Below are 18785 nucleotides of genomic sequence, written 5' to 3'. Positions count from 1 at the left end.
ACTTTCTTCCATTTTGACTGATGCTGTGCTAGAGGAGTTCCTCATGTAGTAAGGGATGTCTTTGAGCTTAGTAAAAATCCTAAAAAAAAGGCAGAAGCATTTTTAAATGCACCATTCTGTATTCTCAAGATGCATTGGGGTGAATGCACATTTCTAAACTGTTTTTGGCAGCAGAGTTTCAAAGAATATTGTTTAATGTGACATGGCACGAGGTATGTAATGGACAATGTAAAAGCATCCTTTTTCAGCTTGAAATCTGTCATATGAATCTTGTATACATAGGGAATTCTTGTCCTCAGTTTTCTGGGAAGATTTCAGCATGAAATGGTGGAGGTGCAATTGTTTGGTGCAGGGGATACTGCATTCTCTAAGTCAGTTTTTTGGAATTTGGGAAACAAAACCGTCACAAGTTGCTGCTCTTCTGCAGCCACTTTGCAGCCCCAACAGCTGACAAACCACAAGCCAGGGATAGAGAAGTTTGTACCCAATATTGCCTCTCCAGCTGTTCTCAACAAGTTGTCCTGAGAATATTGCAAGCTTATTCTGAACATTGTAGCTTTTGGTTTTAAACTAAATATATCCCTGGAGAGATTCCTGTGATTGAAATGGTCCCAGGAGGAATCAGCATCTTTGTACATATCAGCTGTCTGTCCATCAGGCCCAGGGGAGCAGTGAGTGGTGGGGACTGTGGTACTGAGGATCCCACCTGAGAAACCTCAAGTCTTCATCACTATCTCACAGTCCAGCCTCTCCAGCTCTGATGTACATTGTGATCCCCTCCAGCATAGCTCAGGGGAAGTGAATTCTTTTGTGATAGATCCACATCCATCATTGCCACATCTGCTGGCAATTTTTATTTGTAACAGGGCATTGTCCAGAGATGCCCTGTAAAGTAAGTAAGGCCTGCCCCTGCACAGAGAGTAAATGAAGGTCTTTGTCTAATAAATTTCTATTAATTGTAAGCAAGGTGCATCCTGCTTTCTCCACATTTTCTGATAGCAGTTGAGAGACACAGAAAATGTCATTTATCTTTGAAAATGCAATATTAGTACATGTAGAGGCTCCTAGATGCTTCAGTGAAGGAAGGGAGCATATATTCATGGCCGGAGTCTGCCCTTAAAACTGATCCCATTCTCTGTGGGCTCCTAACTCCATCACAGTGACCCTGGCACTCTAAGGTGTAATATAAAGCAGCAACTAACAGTAGTTCCTGCAGCTGCCAGGACGTGGCAGGGCCTTACTGGGTACACAAGGGCATTCAGCCCCATTTGCTGGGAGTCTCTGAAGGATGCAAAGTGATCAGCGTCTGTGGAAATGAATGGGCTTTTCATGCTGATGATTTCATTTCTGGATGGACACAACACTTCCAGCCGTGGCGATTCATCATCCTGGCTGGATGCGAGTGGAAGGCAGCCAGCACTTTGCACTGATGCTCAGAGCAGACTGAAGATAAAGCCTGGGACTTGGGCAGAGCTTTCTAAATATTTGACAGAGAACTACTAGGGAAGCACAGTGCTCTTCCTATTTCCAGCTGCCAGCAGTGTCCAGTAAATTCTCCCAGAGAATTGCTGCTGTCCACATGGCTCCAACATTGCACTTTCCTCACCTCCTTGTTCTGCTCAGGATTTACCTTGCCTCTGAGGCAGCTCAGAGTTGCTAAGAAAACAGGGTCATTGTGTGTGTGGCATGTCTGGGGCACTGGTGCTGCTGGGGCTGGGCTGGGGGCTGCTCTGCTGGCACCCCATGCCTTTTGCTGTACAGAAGGAGGCATTGCCAAAGGGTGCTGGAGTCCACAGGGTGGGCTCAGGGGCTCTCTGGGCACAGCTGGGGACAGCCCTGTGCAGGGCTGGGTGCTCAGTAGGCACTGCCCAGCTGAGCTGGGTGGCAGCTCCATCCGCTCCAGTGCCATCCTGCCCTGGCACACAGCTGCCCATGGAACTGGCCACCACCGAGGGCTCATCCTCACCTTTTGTGGGGAACGGGGCAGGGAGGGACACGGACCAGCCATCTCAACTGTACAAGGTGTCTGGATGGAATATTGATGGATTTGGGCCTCGGAGTGACTAATTAGCATGCAGCGTTCCTCAAAAGGGTTAACATGGGATCTTTTTAATTGTCAAAAGAGTTGCAGGCTATTAGGGTTGGCATATTCTTCAATAATCTGTTTTATTTTTACCTGCTGGGAGCTTAATTAAAAAACAAAGAGGCTCAATTTAAAGCCCATTACTATGCTAATTTTGTAAGAACTGGGCGGTGATTAAGAAGCTCTAAAAAGAGGAGTTTAGTTTGCTCTAGGGAATGGGTTGGAGGCAGGTTTTATTTCGTTTCATTAGCTAGCTACAATTATTTATAAACTAAATGGAAATGATATTAAAGAGTAATGAAAAAAACAGCATCTATGTAATATTGAACAGCAGAACTTTTTTTAATTTAGCATCGAAGTGTGCAGAGCCTTTATTACTGCAACTCACAGTTAACACAGCTAAATGCAGTTGTTAAATATAAGAGGCTTTTAAAATATGCCCATAAATATAGAGCTGTCTGGTTTGCTTTTCCTGTAGATCACTAGAGTAAGTTTATAAAGATATCAATGTGACAATAAAGATGAACCACTATCTCTTTAAAAAAAAAATCTTTTATATAGAATAAATTACAAAGACTCACTCTTTTTGTATTATGTATGTAATGTTGTATAATCCAGCAGCACCGCAAACCTTCTACTGCCTTTTGCCTGTCAAGTGAGCCCAAAATAATACCTGCAATTCCAGTTATGTTGGAGCACTTGGGAGGAGCCGCTGCATTTCACAGCTGCTCGGAGCTGAGGGGACCAGCAAGGGCAGAGATGTTACCCAGGCTGTGGGGGCAGAGAGGGGTCCAGCAGCAGCAGCAGCCTGGCTCCCAGCGTGGCCGTGTCAGAGGGCAGCAGGAGTGAGGGGTGCAGGTGTGGCCAAGGAAGAGGCTGGCAGGGTTGCAGGAGCCTGGGAGAGGGCTCCAAACCCGGGCACCCACTTTGGGCTGAGTGCCCCAAACAAAGGTGGTCTGTGGTGTCTGTGAGGATGTGGGCAGGGAGATGCACCCCGTGCCTGCCCGAGGAACCGGTAATGCTGGTGTGTATCTGCTGAGCACTGGGAGGAGAAGGAGGAGCTGCTAAGCCTGTACCTGGAGAAGCCACATCTCTAGTGGCACCAGGGCCTTCTACAGAAACACGCCCCTATAAAACATCCCAGCCCATATGGCAGGAGCGAGAGCTGGTTTGCATGTGCTACCTGGTAGCTGAGTTCACTCAGCGTTTCACTGCTCACTGAAAAGCCACTCTGAACTTACAAAGGGCAGGAACCCCATGCCCCACCAGCCAGCACTGCCATTCCATGCTGAAACCCTTTGTGCTGCTGCTCTTTCTGGGAAAGCTTTGATGCTGTGCCAGGCATGGGGAGTGGGAGGAAGCCTGGAAGAACTGAGAGACATCAGTATCTGCTAGGCAGAGGGGTGAGGAGGAAGAAGGATGGTAGGAGGGCCAGCAGTGGATGCCAGCCCACCCTCCTGGGCTGCCCAGAGCAGCTGGCATTTAACTTTGTAAGGGTCCACATCAGTCTGGCTGTGACACCAAAATTGTTGGTTGGGCATCTTAATTTAAATAGTTGTTGCAACCAGTAAAGTGTTTCTCGATGAAAGAAGTAAATGACAAGAAGAATTAAAATTACCTGCACATCAGCGATTCAAATATCTATGGACACCAGCAGGACTCCTGCTGCCAGAGCCTTCTGCGTGGGTCCTGCATGGGTGGCACGGGGTGGAGCATCCTGGAGCCATCCAGGCTCTGTCAAATCAAAATTCACAACGTGGCTCCCGTAGTCGTGCTGGGGAGAAAAGCCTTACACTGCAGGTCTGCTGCTCCTGTGGGGAAACTCTGAGCTGAGCCCAGAGCTCGAAATAGGGGTCACACAGCAGAATAGCTTCAATTCCTCCCCTGGTTCTAAAGGCGAAGTGAGCTATCCAAGATCCCTGAGGTTGCAAATGTTCCTTGGCCTTCTTTTGACCCTATATACACCTTACATTCTTCCTTTAATGATTGACATGCAGTGGGTTTGTGCCTTCGGGCACACTGAAGTTGTAGCTGCTTCTTCATCAAAGCAACTGTTTACAGCTGGTTTGAGTTGGATGCCAATAAACAGTATTCTTTTTGTCTCAAAATAAAAAGCAGCTTAAGTCCCTAATGATAAGGATTTTGTGCTTTGTTGAGGAAAAAATTCAGCTAGTTTGGGACGGCCAGCCACTTAGCTTAGCAAGCTGGAGTACTTTATACTTCCTGCTAAACTGCCTTTATCTCCTCAAGTGAGCCGGCTATAGATTCTTATCGTTGTGGCAGAAGTGATGAGGGTAACATCTTTAGTTGGAAATCATTGGCAACATGCGGGGAAAGCTTAAGATGTTGTCACACTTTAACTTGGTCCTAATCTGTTCAAAGGCAGTTGATACTTTCTAACTGTGCCAGCAGGTAGTGAGAGGGAGTCAAAGACCGTCAGAGTGAAATAGCTCCCGCTTTTCTTTGGAGAGTTTACGATTTTCATAAAGCGGACACAAAGACACTGTGGCGGTAACTGTTATTGTCTAAATTAAGAGCTTATGTTCACCCAACCATATTTCATTAACTTGTACACCCAAGCTTCTACATTTCCTGCCTGCTCCATGCAGTGTTGGAAGCAAATCTTAAATATTTTAACGCCTATTGTCAGTGAAGTGACAGGAGCGATGTGCGGGTCAGCCCTGCCTGTGCACGGTGACCAGCACGGACCGGCGTGTGCTGCATTTGCCTACGGCTCAGCTCCCAGGGCAGGCTCTTCTGGGGCCTGGGACGTGTGAGATCAAAAACGAGAATTGTTTTCTGTGAAAAACGAGGTTCACTTTTTGGTAAATTTTAAGAAATATGTTTAATAAAATAATTAAGACAATTAGGAGATAAAAAAAGCCAAGTACGGCCGGCCGGGTGACTCTGCACTCAGCCATGTCCACACCTTGCTATCTCAGAGACATTTTTTTAAATACCCTTCTTATCTCAATAGTTTATGAATTCCATAAACTAGTTTCCATATTCTAGGAACTGTTTTGCATGGTCCCTCCTTGGGTCCGCCTTTTTAGAGCATTTGTGTTTCTGGGCTGTGTCTTCATTATCGCCTCCAGCCTGGGCCTTGGTCCAGACTTTCTTCAGGTGGGAGATGCTGATAGTTGGTGTATCAGTAGCAGAGTCTTCTTTACATGTTCACTGGATGTTATCCCAACCAAACAGACAGTTTAAGCATCCTTACATCAACTACTCTCATTATATCTAATCTTCTTTTACCAATAGCAGAAATAAACTTATATCCTATATCCTTACTATGTTATTAATCATATAGCACACATCTTGCGAAAAGCCAATTTATAATACACATTTATAACACAATAACAAATTGAGATAACGTGAACAACCCTTAAATGCCAAAATGTAGGGCCGAACTGCCGATGGAGCTGGTCGTTCCTAAAGTCATCTTCCCTGTGAGTGAGGACCCAGTCCTGGTCCTGGTGCTCCCTAAGGAGTTTTACATCTCACTTGGGGCAAGAGCTGACACAGCTTCTCCTCCCTTGTTTTTCTGTAACGGATCATCTTAAGAACATCAGAGCTCTTGGTGAGCAAACTTTGATGCATTTCAGCAAATACTGTGTTTGGAAAAAAAGGGCTTTCTCAACTCTGTAAAAAGGACATTGCAATCAGAGAAGGATTTCCCTTCAACCAGATATTCAACAAAGCATCTCATTTTTGGAAATATATATGGAACCCTGAGCAACACTATGTATAGAACAATTCCAAGCCATATAAATTTTCTTGCTGAAAGAAAGGAATGTGCTGATAAGATATGAGGGGATTTTGTACACTTTTTCTCTAACAGGTATCTGATTTTATTCTGTGTGTGTGTGTATAGTATATATACATACACTTAACCAAAAGTTAAGTAGTATTTAATTTAAGTATTTCAGCTTTGACCTACTTACAACTTTTCATTTAATTTAAAAAAAATCTGAAAAAGTTAATAAAATGTTTAGACAAACCTTTCAGTCTTGTGAGCTTAAAGGAATAATCCTCTTTGCATGCCTAATAATGTTGTTGGTGTCTGATGGGATTTCATTTTCACACATGTGGAAGTGTCCTGTGTTATAAATGTTTGACTGCTGGAATAACTTAAAACCTGTGCAGACACTGGAGGCAGGAGAAGGGTCTGGGCGTGCTGTAGGGCCCTGCTTACTGATAAATCTCTTTGTATGGGTTTAGAGCATCTAGTTTACTAAAGCCTGAATACAAACACAGATGCTGATAGCTGAGTCTTAGGACTCTGTCAACCATATTTGGCTTTACAGAAGCCAGGGGGTTTTCATAGTTCTGTGTCTAATCATAAAAATTCAGTTTTATAGAGCAACTTTAGTAGTCATCCACATCAGAACGAGCAGGCTCATCTGTTCTTTAATTTTAAAAAGATGAATCAGATGTTTCAAATCTTTAAAAACCACTGTATTGAGGAATATTTCTTTTCCATCCTAATATTAATAGTAAGTAATTGACATAAGCTTAATAAGAGTCACTTCATGTTACAAGAATAAATTATCATTCTTAGGCATTGCAGCAGACACCTTTGGTTACCTGAGTTTTGGGGGTTTGAGTAGGGGTTCTTTAGTTTCCTTTTTTCCGTGGTCCTTTATACAAAGCTCCGTGCCTCTGGTAAGAGTCTCCTGTTTTTATCAGAAGCACAAAGTTTGTGAAAGAAGGACTATAAAGAGAAACCATGTGAGATGACTGGGGGAGAAAAATTTCATCCATTAAGGGTCAGCCTAAAAGAGCACGATTTAGAGCAGAATATAGCTGGAACTTTTGTAAGACAAGCAACAACTTTTCATACTCAGATGGGGATTCTTGGGTTAAATTGCTGTCTTTGAGTTCTGAACTTGGAAAGGTATTAAAGTGGAATTAAACCTTTACACAATCCTGCTCTTGTGTCATTCAGGATTTTTTTGGGTTCTGTTTAATTGTACATCACAGCAGGGTTCTGAGTGACTGGTGCTTTAAAGAAATGAAGGGTAGGGTTAAGTCTGCAGCCCACTGCTCCCTGCTAATCCTTCTTGTTCCTTGAAGAAGGATTTACTTTTGCTGCCAGCTTGAGAAAGACTTTCCTCCTCCCGAAGAGATTGTTGTGGCTTTCCTGGGGAGGTGTGGTTGCTATAGCAGGGAGTCACGCCTGGGTATTCTCTCAAACCCTACTGAGAATGGGCCAAAAAAGAGCCAAAGAAGAGCAAAACTGGGGATTAAAAAATGGAACAATGGGAGACAGGAAGATAGGAGTGGGAACAAATGGGAATTACAGCACCAAAAATAATGCAAAGTGACAAAAAGAGGAAATAGAAAAATAATAGCTGACAGTTGGACTGAAAAGACAAACACTACAAAAAAACAATTTACTTTCAACAGGCAAAGAACATAAAAAGGCATCTGGGAAATAAGACACTCTATGTTGAGGACTTTTTTTGCTTCTTACTGTATTGCAAAAATACATGCACCAAATACACAAAACTGCTTCATGCCTCCTTTTCAGTTCCACCTTTGTCACAATCTGTTTATTTGAAACAAAACCTTCTTGGGTTTTAAACTGTGTGTTTGTTTATTTATTTGCTGTTAGATGATCCAACTGTGTTTGTTCCTAGGGACTAAAGGTAGGGTAATTCTGGGCTTTTAACATTAAATATTGTCATGCATATCAATAGTAGAAGAAAGGCTCCAGCTCTGCTCAAATTCTGTTCTTGAATGTTTTCCGGAGAAATAACTGCCTCTAGCGGGCACTTGGTTTTGCTGCTGCTTACTGGAGACAAATCCTTTAGCTCGTGCCATGGCAATGCCCTGACACTCTACCTGGCCCTGCCCCAGGCTGGACGCCCTCCTCTCTCTGCTGCAGCTGAATCCTCCTCACTCCGGCTCTGCCAGCTCATCCCTGCCTCCAGGAGTTTTCCTGTAGGAATTCAGAAGCTGTATTTTGCTCCTAACCCCCTTTTTCTCTACTGACAAAACATGGCCTAATTTTGCAAATATTCGCATATTTCCATCTCAGTGAAGGAAGCAGAAATTTTTATTCAGTGTAAAATTTGTCACAATACAAATAGAATTTTAAAAGGGGCCAGGGCCACATCTAACAGCAAATCTCTCTGAATGCCTTTCCTGCACCCCACTGCTTTATATACAGGGGAGGCAGAGAGATATAATAGATGAAACATTTTGTTTATGAAGTGTCTATGTTTTGCTTTATTTCACATGTTTTTGCAATATAGATAACAGATTACACCACAGAGCTTTCATTGCCTTGTGCTATAAAGATACTATAAAGCCTTTCTGGGTATTAATAATAGATTGTGTTGATGAGTTTGGAGAAGCTGGCAATAGACCCCCCACTGCAAAGACATTAACACCACAGGACTAAGGTATCTTTCCCTTGCAAATCAGTTGCTAAATTGGCTGCGCTGATGAGTTGGGGCACTAGCTCTCCACCAGCATCACTGCAGCAGGCACAGGAAGTGATTTTGTTTTATACTAGCAAATAACGTTTCTTCCTCTCTTCGTTTCGAGGAAAGCCTTGTGTAAATTCTTTCCCTAAGTCATTCTTGCCAACCAAGAAATAACTTAGAAATTACATTTGAATTGCTTTGACACGATTATTTTTTTCTGTAAAATTGAAGACTGGGCCAGTGAATCACAACAGTACAATTTCCCTGCTTATGGGTCCTTTAAGGTGAAATCTCATATAAAAATTGCATTAGAAGACTGTCCGTGTGTTGTTGGTGATGTAAATCCAGTGTGTGATTTAGTGAACAAGAGGGATAAGATGTCTGTCAGAGCAGGGCCATCATCCCGGCCCTGGGCAGGGCTGTTCCACAGGACACTTCATCCATTGGATACTGGCAAGGGCACAAAGGGAGAAGATGAAGGTGGATTTAATTTAATTTGTGTAAAATAAAAAAGAATAAAAAAAAAAAAAAAAAAAAAAAAAAAAATTAAAAAAAAAAAAAAAAAAAAAAAAAAAAAAAAGGAGTGCCGGGTTTGTTTGGTGACCAACGCCCCCCAACTGGGTGAGCTGTGCCAGAAGCACAAATGCCCCAACAAACACGATGCTTTTACAGCCCACCAGTGGGATTTGGAGAATGCAAAAACCACGGCAGCAGAAGCCCATTTAGCCTCTTGGAAACTCACTGACAAAAATAACATTATTTCACAAATGTTTGCACTGCCTAGAAATATAATTCTAACGAAATCATCATACTTTGTTAATTCATTAAGTCTTCTTAATTGCAGCCCCAGCTTTATCAATTCAATTGGTGCCCTTAACTTTTATAACAGTTTCTGTTCTACAGAAAAGATTAGGAGAAAATTGCAGCCATAATCTGTACAGTGCAATTGCTGTGCTATAAAGAGGAATGGGAGTAGCTGAGAAGAGCAATTGGATTCCCAAAGGTGGAGCACAGTAGAGCAATATCAGTGACTTAGTAAATGAAAAATTGTTTTAATTCCCTTCTAACAGCAATAATTCTATTCTTCATAAATTTTTCCATCAAAGTGTTGTATGGAAAAATGCTATAAAATAGAACAGCATGGCATTGATGGAAGACAGTTGAACAAAGTGGTCAATTAGGGGATGAAAATTAAGCAAAGAGAAGAATTCATTCTGTCACATTCTGCTCAAAGCCAGAAACTGCTCTGCACTTTGCATTTTATGTTGTACTTCATAGTTAAGGGAGATGTAACTATTTAGGTCATTCTGGTCCCACTTGAGCAAGTTGCACTAGGCTGTAAGCTTTAAATTCTGTGTGTCTTTGTGCTTTTCTTCAAGTATCCCAGTTCCAGCCCAGAGCTGCTGGTGCCCACAGGTCTGAGGTGGCCAGTGGGTGCAGGGGCACAGTGACAGTGGGTGCAGGGGCACAGTGACAATGGGTGCTGGGGCACAGTGACAGTGGGTGCTGGGGCACAGTGACAGTGGGTGCTGGTGGGCACAGTGACAGTGGGTGCTGGGGCACAGTGACAGTGGGTGCTGGGGCACAGTGACAGTGGGTGCTGGTGGGCACAGTGACAGTGGGTGCAGGGGCACAGTGACAATGGGTGCTGGGGCACAGTGACAGTGGGTGCTGGTGGGCACAGTGACAGTGGGTGTTGATGGGCACAGTGACGTGGGTGCAGGGGCACAGTGACAATGGGTGCAGGGGCACAGTGACAATGGGTGCAGGGGCACAGTGACAGTGGGTGCCGGTGGGCACAGTGACAGTGGGTGCTGGGGCACAGTGACAATGGGTGCAGGGGCACAGTGACAGTGGGTGCCGGTGGGCACAGTGACAGTGGGTGCTGGGGCACAGTGACAATGGGTGCAGGGGCACAGTGACAGTGGGTGCAGGGGCACAGTGACAGTGCGTGCTGGTGGCTCTCTGACAGTGGGTGCTGGGGCACAGTGACAATGGGTGCAGGGGCACAGTGACAGTGGGTGCTGGTGGCTCTCTGACTGTGCCCATGGTCAAAGTCCCACCCTCTCCAGAGCCATATTTGGCATGGGATAATACATGGTTCCTATTGCTATTTTAGCCATCAGCTCCTCTTGGCCGGGGGAGCACAGCACTCCTCATGGAAATACAGGTAAAATATTTACATGAAGAAAAAGTCACTCATGACCAAGCTGGGCAGTATGTAATGTGTGAGTCTAAGTCTACGTTGTGCAGATTTAACACAAGCTTTCACCAGTAGCTGGTGTTCATATTACAGCACCTGTGGATAAGGGTTAATAAATATTTTCTTCAGCTCTCCCTGAATAAGAAAAAGGTTTCCTTGTTTTAGTTTCTCTCTAAATATTAGAGGTTTTTTTTCTAGAAACTTTTAAATTTTGCACATTTTATTACTACTCGATGAAAGGGAATTATCTTTCTTATACTGAAGTTTCAGCTATGAAATTTGCTTTAATAAACTGTGTAATTATTTCTTCTGCAGGGAAAATATTTTGAATTGATTTTTTTTCCTTTTTTAAGGGTGGGGGGGGTTTCAAATCATAAATTTATAATATTCTTGTTTTGCATTACTGCATTCAGGATGTTTTGTATATTCTGAATTGAGTGCAATCAAGCAACAGTTTTTCCACTTTATAAGCACCCACAAGCTGTAAGATACCACAAGAAATATTCAAGTCCTGCACTGGAAAAACCCTATGCGTACTGTTTTTTCAATCCTATGTCATCTAAAGAAAGAAGTCACAAAATTTATCCCAAAGAACAAGGAACAGATGTCTTTCATTAGTGATTTAATTTCTTCTCTTAATAAAATTCAGTTGTGTGAAAAACATACTGTATTTTACTCTGTCTCTACCCTGTTTCATAGCTCAGGAGTGTGCAGTGAACTCCCAGCATCAGAGCAGGCCAGCAGGGCTGTCCCAGGGTGTGAGCACAGGGAAAAGCATCACATGTACAGACTGCACCACAACTACTTACAAAAGCTGTGACCACTACCTTTGCATATTTATTTAATAAAGAAAACCCAGGTATCTGCTGTGGTTGCTACAACATACAATGTCAGAATTACAGAGAAAGGGGGATGACTGAAAGTCTCTGATCGGTAGGAAGCAGCATCTGTCCTCTTGCATACATCAAACACAGCTTAATAACTTCTTATTTACTGCTTCATGGCAGAGGCCCAGTAAATAAACAACCTGACTGAATTAGTCTATTTTTCTACCTTTTTTCTGTATAACAAACCTCTTGAACCACACTTAATGTGAACAGCAAATTTCACACCGCACATGGACATCTCTCAGCACAGATTAAATTAGTTATAATAAAACAATTAAAATCTATTTGCCCACAGACAGGAGGAAATGAGGGACCTGGTTCAGCCACAGAAAGGTAAAGGGTGGGTTGTCAGGGCACCAGGAGAGTAAACAGCAGAGCTGTGATTCTCAGGAGCAGAGCAGGGTCAAACTTACTGTGAGATAACTGCGCGGGATACAATAAATCAGGGTCCGTATTGCACTCCAGATGGCTGTGCCATGCAGGAAGGCACAGTGGATCATGTAACTGTGGTTGTTTCTAAGGATTACTGATTCAGTCTGCCTTCACAGGGATATCCTAACAAATAAAATCTTTATGGGCTCTTCCGCTGGTGAACATTTTCATCTACTGGTTAAAATCAGGCATTTGCATTGCCCCTTATACATATACAAAATTAATTTAAGTTCACACAGTTTTAGCTGGCAAAGACTTTTTGATTATCTAGTACTGTAAAGTTGCTTCACAGCATTTATTGTAAATAGTCTGATGGACAGACAAGCCATTGTTCTGAGCTTTAGCTTGGCTGAGTCCCCCAAGTGTTCCAGGCATAGAGGCAAACACACTTAAAAACTCCTAAACCTATTGAGTTGTCTTTCAAAATTGTCCAGGCAACAGAACTTATTTATAAAACTCCACAATCATTTATTCAAAACAAGGTTTTCTTGTTCTGCTTTTCTTCTTTGTCCTCTTTGAACAGTTTTCTCTGGAATGTTTTCACTGTGCTTAGGAGTCGGAGATTTCCTGCGGCTTCTAATAAAGGCATCTGATTTCCAATCTTCACATACTTTAACACATCCAAGGATTTTGAGGTTTGACATTAGCTTAAGATAGCTGGAGATAATCAGCCATGGGGGTAAAAAGCCAGAGTTATGCAAATTATTTGTAAAATATATAGAGAGCAAAAAATTATTCCTTTAAATGTGGTTGGTGTGGGACAGAGTCTTTGTCTCAGCACAGAATATCTATGTGTTCCCCTTCAAATTTATGGCTTTGGTTGAAACCTGTAAAGGGGTGATCTGTAAAGTATTCCTGCTATCCTACACTTCCCAACAGGTTTATTACCATTCGTTTATAAAATGAACAGTCTAACGAGCAGTGGTTTAGATCACAGCTATCAAAGTCTGCTCATTTGTCAAGATTAGTTTCCTGTTGTGAGATTGCCTTGTGCAAAAAGAGTGCATAACCTTGTGTTCCTCTTGGGAAGCTGAAAAAATACCTATAAACACCCTATAAGATAGGTTTTATGAAGATTTTATAATCTCAGAATTCAACCCAACACACTGCTCTGTGTGTGTGTGTGTATTTGTGTGAATGGATGTTACAATACAGAGTACCTGTGTACAGGGGGGAGAGAATTTTCTTGGCAAGAGTTAAATTCAGGATATGAAGTCCGTGCAGTCAGGGCAATGTAATGTTCATTTGAACGAGTTAATATACACTGATGACAGTGTGATTTGTTCTAACTAAAAGGCTGCCTTGGGAAGCACTGTTGCAAAAGCACCATCTTTACGGGAATAGTCGGTTGCCAGTAAATAACACAACGTATTTTCCGTTCATGTTAGATATATTTATTTCGAAAAAAAAAAAAAAAGAAAAAACACAAACACTCACTAAAGGCAGCAAGTCACTAAAGGTGCAGGTCAGGGAAACAACACGCTCTACAGGACAAAGTTATCTTTGTGTCACTGTTTCACTCTCTGCCGCTCCTGAGCTCTCCCCGTCCTCGGAAACAGAGGCCAGGCTTGCAGGCTTGCTTAAATGAGTCAAATAGATTTAACCAGATAAATAGAAACAACTTTTTTTTTCAGTGCACCTCCCCCCCCCCCCCCCCCCCCCTTCTTAGCGTGATAATCCTTTGGGGTATAAAATTGTGTAGAGATAAAAACATTCTCTGCTTAGGAATTTGCTGGCTGAAGTGTTGTAAGGAAAAGCTTGCGGGCGAAGCAAAGTGAGCCTATGGAATGAGCCGTTCTGCTCATGGCAGTGCCCAGGGTCCTGTGTGGCATCAGCTCCCTTTTGACAGATTTAATTGATTGCACACCTGAGAAAGAGCCACTGAGCCCACCTGGCACCGCTGTCCCCTGGAGGGTGTGGTGTGCAGAGTGTGCACTGAGCAGTCACTGCTGGGGAACAGCCCAGTCCGTCCCTCGGCCGGTTTGTGATGCTCTGTGTGACCATATTGACATTTGCCTTTCCCTCCTGCCCGCTCTGGCTCCAGCCCCTCGCCGAGGGCTCCTACTGCCATTTTCCTGCACTTCTCAGCTCAGACAAAATGGAGGCTCTGGAGGAATGAATCACTACCACAGCCTTAGCCTTCTAAAATCAGAGAGAATTGTCCTCTTTTTTTGTGAAAAATTATAATTTTGATGATAGAAAAAAGTCAGCATACCCCATGCTAAAAGGCAGATTTTTTTATTATTATTTTATTTTTTTTTTCAGTGAGCACACTGGAGCAATGGTGTTTATTTCCTTGCTGAAATGTAAATGTTCATGCACCTTGCACTGTGATGTATTGCCATGAAAGACACTGAATTTCAAATCACCAGCACACCATGTGACACAGAGATGTAACAGCAATTCATCTTTATCTGAGGCAGCCCTTTTCTGAAATCTCACTTAGGGAGATTCCCAGTTGCCATTAAAAAAGCAAAATAAAATTAATCTGAATAATTCTAACTTAAACCTAGAAAATTAATGATGGATGAAAGACAGGGTTCATAGAGCATTAACAAGAACTAGTCTGGATACAGTGTGTGTTCTAAGGTCTGTGATTATACTGGTAATTTGACAGATTGTATCACTGCCTATCTCTGCCAAAGGATGTTTCACACCATTTACAATGCACAGTACTTCCTTCAGAGACAGGTTGTTCTGGAATAACTCAACATCCAAAGAAAAGCTGTGTTATTTCACTCCTCTCTTTATTGATTGCATGTGTAGAATTGTGTGTATGCACAAGTGGTGACTTTGCCTCAGCAAAAGCACAAAGTTTTCATGCTCATTTCTGTGTTTATCAGCCTCCTCAGAGACAGACAGTACCAAAAATGGAAAGTCATGAAATCTGTTCAGAATAGGGCTTAAGTGCTGAAACCAGAGACCCTGCATAAAACAAAGCCTGAGCTTGTCCTTTCTCTAAAAGGTGAATTAAAGTACATTTGGGTTTAAGCAGTTATCCAACTCTGGGAGCTCCCTTTTGTTTCTCATTTTGAAAAGGAAAAAAAGCATGGAGATAAGGACCGATCTTAGTGGGCTTTGTCCAGGAAAGGTGATTTAGGGAATCTTGAGACCAAAGGGATTGAGAGTTAAAAGAATTGCATGCCTATGATGTTTCCAAGCCTAAGGATGTGAGTCTTGTAGTGTGCAGGAGCACGAGCCAGGCTGATCTGTGAGACATTGCTGGATTTAGATCCCTGCAGGATTTTTGCTCCCCTTGATTGTGCCGCCTCTCCCTTGCAGGCTGTTCGCTGCCAAGTGCAGCGGCTGCATGGAGAAGATCGCCCCGACTGAGTTCGTGATGCGAGCCCTGGAGTGTGTCTACCACCTGAGCTGCTTCTGCTGCTGCGTGTGTGAGCGGCAGCTGAGGAAAGGGGATGAGTTTGTCCTCAAGGAAGGGCAGCTGCTCTGCAAAAGTGACTATGAGAAAGAGAAAGACTTGTTGAGCTCGGTCAGCCCAGACGACTCAGACTCAGGTGAGTTTTTCCCACACTGCTCTGACTGGAAAAGTTGCATAGGTCTGTAGAGCTTCGTGTAGAGAAGTACATCCATTTTCACATCCACTTCATCTATATGCCTGTGCCACCTATGCAAATTTGCAGGCACAGCTGAAAACATTCCTACTGGCAGTCTGCTTTCCCTAAACTAACTCTCTTCCTTAACTTCCTGCTTAGTAAAAGACAAAATCTTTTTGCTTTCATTGAAGTGTTTTTCTATAAGATCATAAAGCATGAACCAGACTGACTTTAGCTACCTGAGGTCTCACTAAAGTGGGGCATCAGCATGCTGTTCTCCATAGGCATTCTTCCATCCACTTAAAATATTTTTCAGGAGATCTTCTGCACATAAAATTTCAGCACTCAACTAGGAAAATGGGCGCAGCAGTAATACGATTTTCTAGAGGAATCTCTCTGCCAATTACAAATAGTACCTTTAAGAAAGGTTGCAAGAGCAACACAGAAGTACTGAAGAGAATCTGAGATGTGGGTTTGTGCCATCATAATTGCACACTTGTTTCCCAAGAAAATATGTAAGAAAATCAACAGTTACCATTCCATTACATGTACAAATGACATTTTTGCCTCTGGTTTATGGGAAAATGTGTTACTCCATTTTAACTGGGAGCAGAAATTATTCTTAATCTCTAATCTGAGAGTCATATTCTCTACATGGCCAAAGACTGTATTTCCACATCAGGAATGCCTGAAGACAAGGGTCTCTGCAGCCTCGGCAGTGCGTGGGACCAGGGCCATTCTTGGAGCAGTGTTTTGGTCATTGTCACGCTGCCTTTGCAGGACCCCAAGTGCTGGGTCTGGGCTTTTGGTGAATGTGCTTGAGGCACCTGAGTTTCCTCCTTGACCATCAGCATCCCTTGCCCCGCACTGTGCTCCTGCCTCCTGTCCTCCAAACCCCTGAGCAGCTGTGCCTGCGAGGCTGTCCCCGAGCTGGGGGTGGTCACAGGCATCTTCCCCCTCTGCCGTCCCCACTCGCACAACCCGTGCTGGCAGCTGCCTTTGGCACCAGCTTTGAGCAGGGTGGGCTCCTCTTCAGGACGAGATCTGGCTTGAGATCTGCAGTGAGGAGCTACCACAGTAGCACAAACCAGTCTTGGTTTCAATTTCATTTCCCTTTGGCACAAAGGGGAGTTTCTAACTCCTGGAGATGCTTTCTTTCCCCTCATTATTCTCTGTTAGCCAAACCCAAACCTGAAAAACAAGCTGACAAATTAAACAAGTTGTTTGTCTCCCATTGTCTAACACAGTGAAAACACTGATCTCCCAGGGGTCTGCGTGAGAGCACACGATCTGCAGAGCCTGGCTGAGAATGTGTCCTGCTTCAGTCAAATATTTATCCACTGGACACAAAAGTAACTCTCCAATGAGCAATATTAATCCTCACACACCTTTCCTTAGAAATGGCATACTGGAAAATTAATAATGTCATGGTTATTAAAATGACTGAACTTCTCTTTAATCATTAGGCCAAAGATGCTTATTAAAGTAAAAGGTGATTAGACTGCTAGGTGCATAATAATCACATCCTAAGATGAATTAAAGTCTAATTTGTTGATTCCCAAAATATAGTCTTTCAGAATGCAAAATTTCAGTGTGTTTCTTCATGTTGAAGTCCCTGTAATAATGTGATACTGTTTTTCTGGAAGAAAAAACAGTAGTCTGGTCAAATAAAATATGCTGAGTTGAAAAACTGATTTTCACAATCAAATGTGTATTTACCCCTCAACCTTTGCCACTATGCTTGGGATTTCCCAGACAATATACTAACATGTAATATCACCAGATTGTATGAGTATTCAGAATTTAATTATAGAAAATACAAAGAATCTCTTTGGTCCACGCAAGCACATAGATACTTGTATGTATTTACGGAGAAAGAGGAGTTTGTCCTTGTACATACAGACACATTTTAATGCACAGAGGAAGACTACTGATGTTTTCTGTGGGAAGTGGAAATGAGATGAAAAAGATTATATTTAATATTATCTCTGGAGCTTCAAAACATTCAAAGCAGTATTCAATAACTGGAATCTGCCTTATATTAAGTTAGATGGGCTTTGAGATACTTGTGTGATACTTGCTTTATGCTGTTTTGCTGCCATAGCAGTGCAGGTAGTAGTACCTGTCTGCAGATAATGCTTCAGGAGGAGCTGGAGTTCAGCTGTGAAGGTAAAGGTGTTTATCTGGTGGTGAGATTGGAGCAGGTGAGCACATGGGACCAAGAGATGCTGGAAGGGCACAAAGTCTCTCTGTGCCCAATTCCTGGAAATACAGAAGCATGTTCCAAGTTTCCATCCCCTGATCAGTGCCATGTCCTCAATTAAAAATTGAAAACATTTTTATGCTTTTGTGGCATTTGATTTAGGCAGAGCACACAGATCTAAGATAGTCTCTTCCTGCCCACGGCTACTTTAGCATTCAAATAACCATGGGGCAATAGTTGAACGTGTTGGCTGAAGAGCAGTTCTCAAACACCCTGTTTTCTTGGTGGAACAAGTGCAATTATATGTCCTTTTTTCACCAGTCAAAAGTGATGATGAAGATGGAGATGTTAAGCCCACCAAAGGCCAAGTAACCCAAGGAAAAGGAAGCGATGATGGGAAGGACCCAAGAAGACCCAAACGACCAAGGACAATACTGACAACACAGCAGAGACGAGCATTCAAAGCGTCCTTTGAAGTGTCTTCTAAGCCCTGCAGAAAGGTGGGTGCTTCACCAGGGACACCAGGCCACCACAGCCCCAGACAGCCCTGCCCCCTCCTTGGGGCAAGAGCAGTTCTTCTGGAGTGAGAGCAGAGCACTCTTTTTGCACAGAAGTCTTTTATGGGTAAAATTTAGTGTCATTTTCTTCAACTCAGACTGTTTGTTCAGTAGTTACAGAACTGGTAGTGCCATCAGGGACAGAATTTGACAACACTATGCAAAAATAGGATGAATTTTTAAAAGAAATTCCATACATGCAATTTTTTGTTGTTAATACAAATGTTCCTTCTAACAAAACTGATTAGTGTTTTGGGGGGGGGCGGGGGTTTAACTTATGAAAAATTGCATCATTAAGCATTTCCTCCTGCAGGTCAGAGAAACATTGGCAGCTGAAACAGGGCTCAGCGTGCGAGTCGTCCAGGTCTGGTTTCAAAACCAAAGAGCAAAGGTAGGCTGTTTGTCACATTCTCAAAAGTCAAATGCAGGCTG

The 18785-nt window shown here is 43.0% G+C and overlaps 1 protein-coding gene across 1 annotated transcript in view; it reads left to right on the top strand.

The window, feature by feature from the left end:
* The window catches only part of LMX1B (LIM homeobox transcription factor 1 beta), an 87740-nt gene that overhangs the window by 60186 nt on the left and 8769 nt on the right, over positions 1 to 18785 (top strand). The window contains exons 3-5 of the mRNA XM_083875617.1: positions 15322 to 15554; positions 18118 to 18296; positions 18667 to 18744. Of these exons, the coding sequence (XP_083731743.1) occupies positions 15322 to 15554; positions 18118 to 18296; positions 18667 to 18744 (490 nt within the window). The remainder of the gene's footprint in view (positions 1 to 15321; positions 15555 to 18117; positions 18297 to 18666; positions 18745 to 18785) is intronic.

The sequence above is a fragment of the Zosterops lateralis genome (genome assembly GCF_965231275.1).
Source record: "Zosterops lateralis genome assembly, chromosome: 20".
NCBI lineage: Eukaryota > Metazoa > Chordata > Aves > Passeriformes > Zosteropidae > Zosterops > Zosterops lateralis.
This window is presented reverse-complemented; position numbering and strand designations above follow the sequence as displayed.